The 13537-nt window shown below is 34.1% G+C and overlaps 2 protein-coding genes across 50 annotated transcripts in view; one reads left to right on the top strand and one right to left on the bottom strand.

The window, feature by feature from the left end:
* LOC106875150 (FERM domain-containing protein 4A) overlaps positions 1-4748 on the top strand; it is a 363595-nt gene extending 358847 nt beyond the window's left edge. For all 44 annotated transcript variants that reach the window (XM_089347864.1, XM_089347848.1, XM_089347840.1 and 41 more), the window contains 2 exons: positions 1588-1776; positions 3216-4748. In XM_089347864.1, the coding sequence (XP_089203990.1) occupies positions 1588-1750 (163 nt within the window). In that variant the 3' untranslated portion in view covers positions 1751-1776; positions 3216-4748. The remainder of the gene's footprint in view (positions 1-1587; positions 1777-3215) is intronic.
* Positions 4749-5134: 386 nt separating this feature from the next.
* LOC106875152 (arginyl-tRNA--protein transferase 1) overlaps positions 5135-13537 on the bottom strand; it is a 29298-nt gene continuing 20895 nt past the window's right edge. For 3 of the 6 annotated variants that reach the window (XM_089347880.1, XM_014923165.3, XM_014923168.3), the window contains exons 7-10: positions 8894-9075; positions 7831-7930; positions 7606-7723; positions 5135-6201 (exon numbers count right to left, since the gene is read on the bottom strand). In XM_089347880.1, coding sequence (XP_089204006.1) covers positions 6023-6201; positions 7606-7723; positions 7831-7930; positions 8894-9075 — 579 coding nt within the window. In that variant the 3' untranslated portion in view covers positions 5135-6022. Of the gene's footprint in view, positions 6202-7605; positions 7724-7830; positions 7931-8893; positions 9076-13351; positions 13517-13537 lie in introns of all 6 variants that reach the window. The other 3 variants (XM_014923166.3, XM_089347881.1, XM_014923167.3) reach the window with 2 other exon arrangements.

Genomic DNA, 13537 nt, shown 5'->3' with positions numbered 1-13537 from the left:
GTTGCTAAATGATGAACAGATGTAAGAATCAAACTATTTTATCCATTGTTTATATATTTAGGAATTTAAAAAAAAATTTTTTTTTTTTTACCTTTCTACTATTTGTTTTGTAGTATTCTTCCAAATCTCAACTGAGATTTGTTATATCTCAGTGGAGTCTGTTTTTGATTCTGCTTGAACCAGCCCTTCCAATACATGCAATCTCAACAGCATTTTTAACCTTTTAGCATTTAGATTACTCTGTCAAGTGTAATACTTATTTATTCACATTGTTTTGAATTAACTATGCATGGTCTTGCAGCTTTGAGATTTTGATGACATGATTGTTCATTTTTAGAATGACATCATAGGATAAGTGTGAGAAGCTAGATCTGGCTGGTTTGAATGTAAAACAGAATATTTGGGACAAATATGGCCAATCTAAATGCTAAATGTTTAGTATGGCACTGTTGGTGCTGATATCTATTCCTTGAGTCAGGTGCCACAAAACTAGCTATTATTTCCTGGTCTAAATTTATAACAATCTAATTCAATTATTTTCTTTTTATTATCATACAAAAAGGTGGGTTGGAGCTATAAATTTACAGATCAGCTCTCCTTGATCTCATCATAGAGTTTCTCGTTCCCTGTAAAGAAATATTGCCATGAAGATCATGTCAGTATCAGGAAACATATCTTAGCATTTGTAGCTTCCCTGATTAGTTATACTTGAAGATCACAATATAGGCAAAACCAGTGAATAGTCATACATTTCTGTAATAAATAACAGAACAAACTGACTTGACCAAGTGTGCTTGTTAATAGGTTATCTGGTATGTTCCCTCAGATGGCAGATTGAATAACTACTACAAATAAAGGTAAACTATGAGTGAAAAACAATCAGTGAATAGGCTGTAGTAAACCTCAGTGTGAATGTAGCTAAGACTCATATTTAGACAGTCCATGGTCTAATGTACAAATTTTATCTCCTTAATATTAACTAGAAACACCTGGCCTGAATTCTGTTCATTCATATAACCTAAATTACTGAAAACTAGTTCTGTATCGATGTGTTTGTGAAACTTCCCTGGGAAAATGAATCATTTGGGCTTAGATATTGACACAACAGATTCAACTCATTGCAACTGACTTTGACATGTTACAGACAAATTTTCATTTATTTATTAGTTGCTGCCTACATAAGTCCTCACCATTTGCCTTCAATTCTTGATTTTTTAAGTTATGATACTTAAAATGTGGCTGTTGAAAAGGGTTATGTTAGACAGGTACAATTTTGGTATTTTGTAATTATAATGGTGGCTTCCATGATGTACATTAAGATTTCTATTTGTTTTCAGGATTTCTTTGAAATAGGTTTGCTCTTTGCAAATCAAAATTATTTTGTTTAATTTCTCAGATTGAGAAAAAATTTGCAACACACTTGTATTGCCTTGTATGGAATTGCAGGAAAGCTGTGATGAGGATATTGTATCTTATAATGGATCTGACTTTTCACTAAATGAAATGCCTTTCTCTTGATCATAATTTCACAAAGTTTGTCCTCACTAATTCTTTGGTTTAAATTTAGATTTTATTTTTTTATTTCAGTAATGCATCAATGCCTTCAAGCTCCAGTGAAAGTACAATTAAATCACGTGACAATAGCTTCACACTCAATGCAGGTGAATCTTTAGCTGAGGCTTTCAGTGAGGAGATGCTTGCATGGTATGAAGATCAGGAATCCTCAAAGAAGCATCCAACCCTTGTTTGAATTTTTTCATAAACTATTATAACAAGGTTTGTTAACTGTGTCTATAATATATATAAATAATATATATAAATGTATTAATGGTACAATTTCACTTATCTCAAGAGACAAAATTACAGGCATGTCCTTTACAGGTGTCAGTGCCGCATAAAATGCACCCATGCTGCTGGTGGCATGTGAAAAGAACCCAGCACACTCTGTAAGATTGTTGGCATTAGGAAGGGCATCCATCCATAGAAACCATGCCACAACAGACAATTGGAGTCTGGACAGCTCCTGTCAAACTGACCAATCTGTGCCAGCATGGAAAACAGACGTTAAATGAGACAGTATCCCTAGACTGGTTGATAGAAAAGGAAGAAACTACTTATAAGTTATTGCTAACTTTTACTTTGATCTTTGTAAGTAACCCAGCTGGAGATTACAGGCTACAAGTAGGTCTGTTGAGACCACATGTCCACTGCAGGAATAGTTACAAACTAGGAAGAAAGAAGATATGAAATCATCAGCTAATAGGGTACATCCCAAAACATTATTCATGGATTAGAACCCCTGTTGTATCTCACAGCAGACTTAGCTGACAAAAAAAATCATACTAATAAAGTATCTTTACTCAAAGGAGGAAGCACTATGTAGCAACGCATTACAATCTATTATTCAGACTGAAGACTTGGTCTAACTGTTGTTCAGTAGTGGAATAGTTTTGTAGCAAACCACATGCCATATAGTATTTAGCTCAGCTAAAAATATATTACTTTTGGCATGGTTGTGTAGTTAAGTTTTTTGACCAACATTTTGTGAGTGATGTTTTGTAGAGAGCTTGGCATATATACATCATCATTTAACCTCCACTTTTTCATGCTTGTGTGTGTTGGATAAAGTTTGCGGCAGATTTTCTACAATTGGATGCCCTTCCTGTCACCAACCCTCATTCTTTTCAAGCAAGATATTTCCCCATGGCTAGATATGTTCTCACAGAATACTGGAATTTGAATGACGTTGCTTGTTTGATAGTGACACTTGTTTACAACTATCATTGCAATGTCAAGACAAACACCCTTATACATTTATATACAAGGGGCTTATTTCAGTTCCTGTCTGCTGAATCCACTCAAGGCTATATAGAAGACATTTGCCCAAGGTGCCATGCAGTGGGATTGAACCCAGAACCATGTGGTTGAGAAGTGTGCCTATATATGTGTGTGTGCATACACACAAGTATATAAAATATTTAAATCTAATGATTTTATTTTTAAAAATTATATATTGAGTAGAAATTGATAAAATTCTGTATTTGATGAAGCGGAAGAAGCAATATAATTGACCAAAACCAGTAAGAGTTTATGATTGTTATAGTAATAATAGCCCTAAGTCTTAGTGTTTATAATAATGAGTAGATATAAAACATTGATTTTATATATATAGTAGCATTGTTGTAAAATGGTCATTTTAATTGTTTATTTAATAGGTTTAACTGGAAAACAGGACACACAACACGTGTGTGAAAAGGCTGTCGATTTCCAAGATAAGAATTGAATGTTTGAACCAACTAAAATAAGAACAATCCATACAAATTAAGTGTGGAATCAACTGATCTTTGAATCCAGAACAGAACAGAACTGAATAATATATTGTTTGTCTGAGAAAATATAAGGCATATTATTCCATGAACATTGCCAACAAGTAGAAACAATATAACTAAAACATATTGTTCTGTAATAGGGCATCTTAGTAGATCTGCAAAGGTAAATTATTTATTTTCAAATACAACATTCAAGTTTGTATCTCTCAAATACTGCAAACATACACTATCATAGGTTGGATGGAAATAAACTCTTAAAATTTGGGGGAAAATTAGATTTGAAGTCACAAGATATTTCCAGCAACAGAATTGAGAAATAACAGCCATCACTAATGTTTGTGTACATGAGCGTGTGTGAGGAGGGAAGGTTTTTTTTTTAAAAAAGAAATCCCTGGATCTACTTCAATTGTAGGATCTGTGGTATTTTATATTGGGAGCGTTCTAGTTCCCTAATCATGTGAAATTAGTTTATACAACTGATCATCTGGTCTTATTCCATCCACAAACCAACTCTGTGCTTCCTCTACTTACAAGTGGTAGAAAATGCATACTTCTGGGTGTCCAATACTCCAAGGGTAATTCAATTTGTGTGCCACAACCATAGTTATACTGGGGGAAAAGATATTTTATAAGCTGTACAATTGCTAAGGACAGTTTTAAATCTACATTTCTAACGGGTAATCAACTAGCCATTGCTGGGGGCAGAAAAAAAAAATCATTTTAATCCCTTCCTCCTAATACCAGTGTTAGTCTGCAAAGCACACCTTTAATAATTTTATAAATTATGTCTATCTTTCAATTGATTTTGAAAATAATGACTTAGTAAAGAACTTACAATCCACAAAATTAATAGCAATGCTAACTCTAAAACTAGTGCTTGGTTAACAAAGACTATCACCAGTGAATTCCAAATAATCCAGACTTTGTAGCTTTTGATAAGTTCACCTTACCCATAACTGCTGCAACCACACAACACAGGTGACATGATCTGACCACTTGGCAAAATGTACAGTGGGATTCCCAGAGTGTTTGACATGTTGGCTACCTTTGTGCCAAAGGCTTGCTTGTACTGAGCTGATTATGACTGGTGCCGTAAAAGATAAATCAAATTGTGTTTCTGTCATACTGTAAAGCCTGAGAAATTCCAGGCTAAATTACAGATTTAAATTTCAATTCTAGATAATCAATTGTAAAATTTCATTTTCCTTACGTCTATTAATTGTTATTAAATGTCTATCCTGTTTATTCTTGGAGCAAGGAGAACTTCTGTGAATGTAAATAGAACCACAACTGTTGAGTGTTATTAAAACAGGACTTTTCCTACTGTTAAAACTAGTTAAAACACTTTATATTTAACGAAATATTATACCTTCGTGCAATTCTCATAACATTTCTTCAATAAAATGGTTTTTAAAATTGGCTCTATTTTATTTCACATTTTATTAATTAGGCTTAGTGCAGGTGGTTTTACACAAATTTGGTTGATGAGCTACAGATAATACTTTGAAGATGAAACTGAACTTTAAGATCCATAATAATTAAATTAATAGACAGGTGAGAGTGTTGTCAGCAGCCTAGTCTATCAACAGGCTTCATTCATACTGCTGTTATTTAATCTACAGCCACGGTGCTGAGAACTTAAAACATAACTGCACATTATCAAGGCATATTTAGTTCTGACTGATGGTTTAAATATCTATGGTCTTTTCTAATTCATTATAAGCAACATATGGCAGATGCAATTAGAAAAATCTCCTAAACCTGAAAAAGTACTGGTTAGAATAATAAGATTCCACAAAAACAAATTAAATTAAAAGACTTTATTGTTTCATCAGTTTACCAAAAAAAAAATGCAATTCAACTAACCAGAACTTTTATAACCCAATTTGATTACTTTAAGGAATTTCACTTGAGACAAAAAAACTTTGGGCTTCAAGCATTGTAAACTTTGGACCTGTGGTTTTACAACATTGCAGCATCACTTCAGCAGCTGAGTAAATAGTAATATCTTGATTTGGTTATTTGCATGAAAATCGTTACTCCCAAAAGATCGCTTACTGTCTATTGCAGAGATTTGGTTACTATTTCTTACAAGCTATGTAATCTTCAAAGTTGAGTCAATGGTAAAGTGAAAGTGTATATTCTTCACATAGTTATTCCATGAGATCTAGCTCTGGTTGAATAACTTTTCAGATAACTTGGTTCTTGCAAGAATTTTGGAGTTAAAGACACATGCCTGCAGTTCCAAGAATAATGAACTTAGATGGGATAGTAATTTTATAAGAACCATTTTACAGGGAACACTGAGAAGAAAAAGCTTGTGTTGCAAAGCTTAGATTGGAGATGCAATGTGCATGACATGATTTCTTAGAATTAACTTAGACAGTGTGGAATTTGGGAGTCAAAACACTAAATCTGTTCTAGTTGAAAAGTTATTTCAATAAATAAGTTTTTTTCTAATGCTGAACCTATCAAAGTAAATGAAAAATAGTGCCTTTCTTTTTCTCTTCCTGATCTAGTAGTCTATGTTGATGAAATGGCAAGTATAAAAATGATTGAAACTGATTAGGTTCTAAATAAAAACTGTAAAAGCATCATAAAAATAGAGAAGCTGTCACCCCACTCAAATATACATTGAATTTGCATAAATAATTTACAATATGATTTCAAGCAGAGAGATAAAACAAATAAAGCTATACACGGAAGAGGAACATTCGCTGTGCACATGATTTCCCAACAAAGTTTGCATATTCCATCACTTGGTTTTCATCATTGGCTTCAGGTTTTAATTGGTGATACATCTCAAAGGACATTTCTTGTTGTTCATGTAAAATGAGAACCCTGTTTGGGTCAACATTACCATTTTCATCAACTAGAATTAAAAGACAATGAACAGACTTGTTATTTTTTAATCTATTAATCAAAGTCTTGTGATTCTACAGACATATATACACACGAAACAAAATTCTCTAGTCATTTCCAGGGAAGTGCTTAATGTCTATTACATATGATTATTTCTCAGATATTCATGTCCACTAAGAGTTACTTGGATAACTACATGAAACTTATATATTTACTGATTTGTTAATAAACAGTAAAGGGTAAAGATCCCTTCAGTCACAAATGAAGTCCAAGCAAGGCTGTTTATAGAAGACCAGCAAGTTGTCCATGCATGCCAGTCTCCCCTCACCTAATGTTGTCCAAGTGAAAAGCAAAGGCTGATACAGCTTGGCATCAGAGACATAACATTTTTACATCTGAGTGAACTGGAGTAATATGAAATAAAATGTTTTGCTCAAGGACACAACACACAGCCCAATCCAAGAATCAAGCTCACAGTTGTAAGCCCAAAACTCTAACCACTGAGCCATGCATAATATACACATCATAGCTAGCATGAAAGACAGAAGTTAAATGCTGTTTTACAAGAAATTATTTGATACAGAAAGGCATGGTAGAATGGATATGCAGGTCACTTCGCACCCGCATGGTTTCAGGCTTTATCCTGTGTGGCAGGTTGAGCAAGCGTCTCAAGTTGACCAGTACTTCATGAGTGATATTAGTAGATGGAAACTGTGAAGCCCGTCATATACACATGTATCCGTGTGTATATTTACATGACAGTTTGTGCAAAAGAAAGGGATAGATTTATGTCCCCTATAAACAATAGACTCTGCAACTTGTGATAAGCAGAATAAAAGTACTTTACTTGAAAAATAGAAAACAGTTTTACAACAGGAAAAGTATCAGGCTATAAAATACTAATCAAATAAATTCATGTCTGAGCTGCCATGGAAAATCAGACATAAAAATGATCAATAAAAAAAATTACTAGAAAATTAATGAAACAATAATTTCATTTTTATCTAATGGCACTCCCTCAGTTATGATAAGGTTTTCAGTTGATCTGATCAACGGAACAGCCTACTCATGAAATTAATGTGCAAGTGGCTGAGCATGCCACAGACCCGGGTACCCTTAACATAGTTCTCAGGGGGATTCAGTGTGATACAGAATGTGACAAGGCTCTTTGAATTACAGGTACAACTTGTTTTTGCCAACTGAGGGGGTTGGAGCAACGTGAAATAAAGTGTCTTGCTCAAAGACACAACACACTACCGGGAATCGAACTCATGACCTTACAACTGTTAGATGAATACCCTAACCACTAGATCACATGCCTTCTTTCATTTATATCTATTCATATCAATTCTCATTTGTGTTCTTATAAATCTTTTAACAGCAATCATTTTTTAATGGTTTCATGTACACTCACCTTCATCTGGATCTGAAAAACGGCAGTATTTTTTCTCATTCAATTTTGGTAAGCATTTTTCAATAGGAAACCAGTGATAAGTCTCCGGACAGAGTAGAGAAGAAGGAAAATACTGACCCTAAAAAGAAAGTTTAAACTTTATAAGATGGAAGAGCAGACAGTTCAAAATCATACACAAACTGAAACAAACAACTAATAAAAACAGAAGAAAAAATCTGTACTGACCTTATATCGCATTTTAGGACAGGAATGTATATAATACCCCATATAATAATATTCTATATTTGGTTGAATTTTGTGGAGAGACCTTACCAAAGCAATTTCTCTGTAAAACAAAATGTAAATTCAGCTGCAACAAACATGAATTATAGAAAATAAAAAAGCAATTTACTGCATACTTAAAAAACAAAAGAGTAATTTTTAGGAAAAAGATACATCTTGGTTAAATGTATTTGCTCTCTTTTTTTTTGCTAGATAATTATTTAAATTAGAACTTTTGAAAAGTAAAAAAAAAAAAAATTGAATAATAAAAAATTATTATATAATCCAAATCAAACAGGTGCGTGTGCATGCACACACAATTTTATACACACTTAGAGAATACATATCATGCACACAGATGCAAGTACACTCCACCTCTCTCCCTCTCATACACATCACCATTAAAATATAGAATCTGAAAATTAGGTAAGAGACAGTCCAACCCATGTCAGCTGGAAGACATTAAATGATAACGATGAGACAAATAATGAGGATATGTCCTTCATGAGGTTACAAGTGACAACAAAAGGACTGATGACCCTACGACTGACCAAATGTTTAATTAAACAATCAGTTAGTTGAATGGTTAACTAATAATAATGAGAGAAGTGAAACAGAACCTATGTATTTCTTATTAGCACAACAACCCTCTTCAATAAAATAGAGAGTAAAAGAGAAATAGAGTTAAGATAAGACATACAGGATGACAGGATTAATGTGAATACTAGGCTTGGTACCAGGCAATGAGTGAAGAAACATCACACATAGATACACAGAGGGAAAGAATTATTGAGTAGGAGGGAGGGAGAGAATAAATGATTAAGTAGTTGGCTACAACTGAGAATGGCTCCACAATAATTCATACTTTTTGTAATGAATATTTTCTGCAGATGATTTTCAAATAAGCTGTTTATTAATAGAATAACTCTTTTTGCATTAATCACTAAGGTATTTGCTAATTTAAGAATTTATAGCAAACTGTTCCAAACGAATGTATCACCACAGTGATAGTCTAACATTAACTTACCTTAAAGCTGAGTATGTTCCAAGTGATAAAAAAGAATACTCTGGATCATAATAAAAATATACTGATGACAAGCAATTTGGTAGGACATCAATCACACCAACAGCAATCATTTTACCATCAAGTATGTACTGGTGGTGAAATGAGCCATACCCATTAGGTGGGCCACCAGGAAGGTCTCTGTGCTGTAAAATTGAAAACAAGTTTCAGATAAATCTCCAGTGTAAGGGAAGGAATTCTGCCTGGTTGAAAAATAGCATTTTAAACTTCACTGAAGCAGTACTTTATAAGAAAAAACAATTATTATACATAAAACACCCAATTGCAGCAAATGTTTATATTTAAAAACCTACTCCACCATTGGCAACAAAAAATAATGGCTCTAAAGCAGCTACAAACTAAAAAAAAGTCTTAAATGATTGTGTATAAATTTTCAAGATGTACTAACATGCAAGTTTAAAGAACCATCAGGAACAGTATACAAGAACTACCTATTCACTATATGGGAAGTAAAATGTTTTAAATGCTAAATATAACAGTAGAAAGAGAAAAAACCAACAGCCATATGATGGGCCCAATATTCTTACAATAAAATTAAAGGAAACAAATCACCATCAACTCAGATTTTGAGCATATTTGTATTGCATAGAATTACAGGTCAGCACTATATGAATTGTTGCTGTGAATAAGAAGAGTAGCAATGAAACCACCAGTTAGATAGTGTTCATCCAAGAGTTGAATTTCTACCTGAAGCCTTTTTTTCTTTTAACTGGATTCTCTAATAATGTAATGAATGAAGAAAGGTTTCAAAGGACTTATTAAAACATGTGACTTCAGATTTGATTTATGAACAATAGCTAGCTATAGAAACAGTCATGAAACTCATCAGACAAGCTGGCTGAATATAGCATATAATTTTTGTCACTAAAGAATGATTTAATTAGTGCAAAACAAACTAATGAGGCAGTTTTTATGACATCATTGACTAGCTAGATATAAATGACAATTTACAATTTATTATCTTTAAAGAAAAAAAAAACATCAGATAATTTAGTCTTAGATACACTATGCCTGAAAAAAAAAAATGGTTATGATTGGAGTGACTGATATATTCAATCAAAAAAAGGCCTGAGATTAAACAGCAATAAGGGGTAATTATAGTGATAGTACAGTAATTAAAGTAAGGAAAGATGAAAGGTGTTTAGTAGTTGTCTTTGTTGGCAACGAAAGGTTTTTCTGTCTAAACCAAAAGTAAGCTGTAAGAAATACAATACATGAGATGTTAGATCAGTGGGGGACTGGGGGTATTATAGGAACTGACTTTAGTGGTAAGGACATGTAACAGACATGGATAATAAATGTTGGATGAAAAGTGTTATGTTGCTAGTTCCTGTGGCAGAGAAAGATGTGGAAGGAAGTGATGGTGATACATAGAAGGGTCATGTCTAAAGGGATCATGTAGGATCAAAATCAGTGGCAATGTGCAATATTGCAGACCTACCCAAATCCTGCCAAGAGATATTCATATATCATCATAATTGTCACTGTTATTACGGCAATGTTTTATTCTTTTCTTTTATTGGATTCAACCAATAGACTGCAACCATGTTGGGACATTGCCCACAGTCAATTATACTGACCAAACTACTTAGATCTGATACTGGCTGATATTGACTGGCTAAGTTCATCAAAGTCACATCCTCTTCAGATAGTTTACTTCATTTCTACAGACTTGTATATAGATATATCACTAACGAAGATTCAGCAACTTTATGGTTATGGCAGAAGACACTTGTCCAAAGTGCCTTTTGTTGGGCTTGAACCCAGAAATATGTGGTTGCAAAGCAAACTTCTTAATCAAATAGGTATACCTGTACTTGAAGGACAATGATCTAATTTTCATAATTCTACAGTACTTTTTGATAAAACTAGATGTAACAAGGTATAATTACCTGAAACAAAAGTTTCACTTATGAATGCTCCTTATTAGTATATTTAACATGTGTGTTCAGAAAAATATTATAGACTATCATCATCTTTTCTAGCTTGCACGAGTTGAACATGCCTTTACTAGTAGTATCTTAATACTTGTTGTGGTCCCTTGATTCAGCAGGCTAAGAGCAACCGTCATCATTTCTTCCTATCTTCTTCCACTTGATTGCTTGACATTTTTTACCCAACTATTATTTTCTTCACACATCACATGTCCATACCAAAAGTCACTTCTCTTCTACACTACTGCCAATTCCTCTTGTACCCATTTTCCCCCAGCTCATTTGTTCTCCATTGTTTATTAACAATATTACTGCATATTCAGTGAAGCTTTGCTTGCTTCATTTTTTCCTGACTTTCGTACATCCTCTACACACACACACACTCTTCAGTGACCATGTTTTGCCATCGTGCAATATCACACTTCATACATAAGAAGTACTCAGTTAACCCATTACTTGGGCAGAGAAGTTCTTTGTTACCAGTAGAAGCAATTGTTCCTTGAACATATTCCCCTTGTTCTTACTCTCATCTATCTCTACTATTGAATAAGTTACCTAGGCAACAACTACTTTTTAAAAGTCATCTAGGCATTTGAAGGAATTCATTTCAAACAATTTTAAAATATTTGAAGAACTTGAATGATTAAAGTGAAGCCAAGACAAAAAGGCAGTCTTCACAATCACTAATGATTTCTCCTGACAGTCACACAATTTCAATGAAACAAAGGTTAGCAATTCTCTTTGCGGCCAGAAAATATTTTAGCTCCCAAGTGAAACCCAGAATGAAATACTACTTCCACAACTTGAATGGTGATCTTACTGCACAACTGGATATCAGACTACATCCAGAAAAAGACCACAGGCACACAATCTTGTCATTTTTTCCACAGCTACTACAGCAGCTTCTGCTCTTTGGAGTTGGTTAGTCTGGTGTAGGCCTCCATCTGACTCTTCTCTCATCACTCATGTTTGCCTCCCGACATAAAAAAAAAAAAAATCCATATACTAATTCCTAGGCATAATATTTTCCTCCTCAAGAATGTTATCCCCCTGGAATTCCCTTTCTGACTGATGTTCCTACAGCAGTTCAAAAACAACTTGTTTCAAAGGGACTATGAAGACCATGGCTACAGTGTCTTCTCCCAAATCAATTTATTAAAAAAATAAAATCGGAATGATAAAGTTTGTTTTAAAGAGAAACACAATTCTCTCGCTCCCTATTTAATGCAGATCATACTGTTGTTGTTTAGCTTTTGGTCAGCAAAAGCTGAAAGCAAAAGTGTTGATACCAAGATGGTCCCACTTTCTTCCCCAAGTACAGTCATCATCATCGTTTAACATCCGCTTTCCATGCTAGCATGGGTTGGACGATTTGATTGAGGACTGGCGAACCAGATGGCTACACCAGGCTCGAATCTGATTTGGCAGAGTTTCTACAGCTGGATGCCCTTCCTAACGCCAACCACTCCGAGAGTGCAGTGGGTGCTTTTACGTGCCACCGGCATGAAGGCCAGTCAGGTGGTACTGGCAACGGCCATGCTCAAAATGGTGTATTTTACGTGCCACCTGCACAGGAGCCAGTCCAGCCACACTGGCAATGACCTTGCTCGAATGTCTTTTCACGTGCCACCAGCACAAGTGCCAGTGTATCGAGAATATATTTAATATGTCCTGGTTTTAAAACAGTAAAATGTGATTTGAGGAAGATTTGATTGCTATTTTTTGTGGGCTGAATTATTGCATAGACTCCTCATTGGGTCAATTTGGAAAGCATTAAAATAAGTAATTCTGAAATACATATATTTTAAAGAGACCACAAAGTGAAAAAGGAAAATGAATGGATTATTTTTTTCTTTGGCAATCCAACAATCTAAAGCAAGATAAAACTTATCAAAATGATTTAGAACATGAAGCTAAATCTGAAACTGCAAGCAACACAGTGAAAGCCTGAGAAAATTTTAAAGCCACATTACATTGCTGCTAGATTAAGTCAAGCTAATAAAGAAGCCTCCATGTGGTTGCTCAAGCTACTAGAAAAAAACAACCAAAATCTCCCTTAAGCTACACTCTACAATATTAGAAAAGGCATGCTGGAAAATATGGCAGTGAGTTCCCTGATATAAGAGAAAGGCAGAATAGTCATGGCTGGAATGGATTTAACCAAAAGGCTTCTTAATCAAGGCTCACCTGGTAATCAACAATGACAACAACAATGAAATGAAACCACTATGCAAATGAAAGCAACTTAGCACTAGTTATGGGAAAAGATGAGCAAGAAAACATTGTTCAAGATGAAGCAATCAATATATTATACAGAAATGTTAAGTGAGATAATTTAACCCAAGTAAAAACAGTTGTATTCATATTTAGGCATATTGAGTAAATCACATTCACACACAATCTGAACAGTATTGAACGGTGGATCAATAGCAAAGCAGTTTGAAGACTAGAAAAAAGATCTTACTGCTACCTCAAATGGGGAATTCACTAAGAAATCTCCAAAGTCACGTTTTGTACATGAAGACGCTTTTTCTTTATGAATGGTCATCTGGTATTGTTTGAATATATTGTAAGAATCTTCATATGAATACTTGAACTCTGTGGAGGCAGGACTAGTCAGAACCAGCTTAATCTATGCATGCCAATCCAAGGA

The sequence above is a fragment of the Octopus bimaculoides genome, chromosome 2, assembly GCF_046866305.1.
Source record: "Octopus bimaculoides isolate indiv1 chromosome 2, ASM4686630v1, whole genome shotgun sequence".
NCBI classification, from domain to species: domain Eukaryota; kingdom Metazoa; phylum Mollusca; class Cephalopoda; order Octopoda; family Octopodidae; genus Octopus; species Octopus bimaculoides.
Note: the sequence above shows the minus strand (reverse complement) of the source record. Positions and strands in the feature narration are given on the sequence as shown.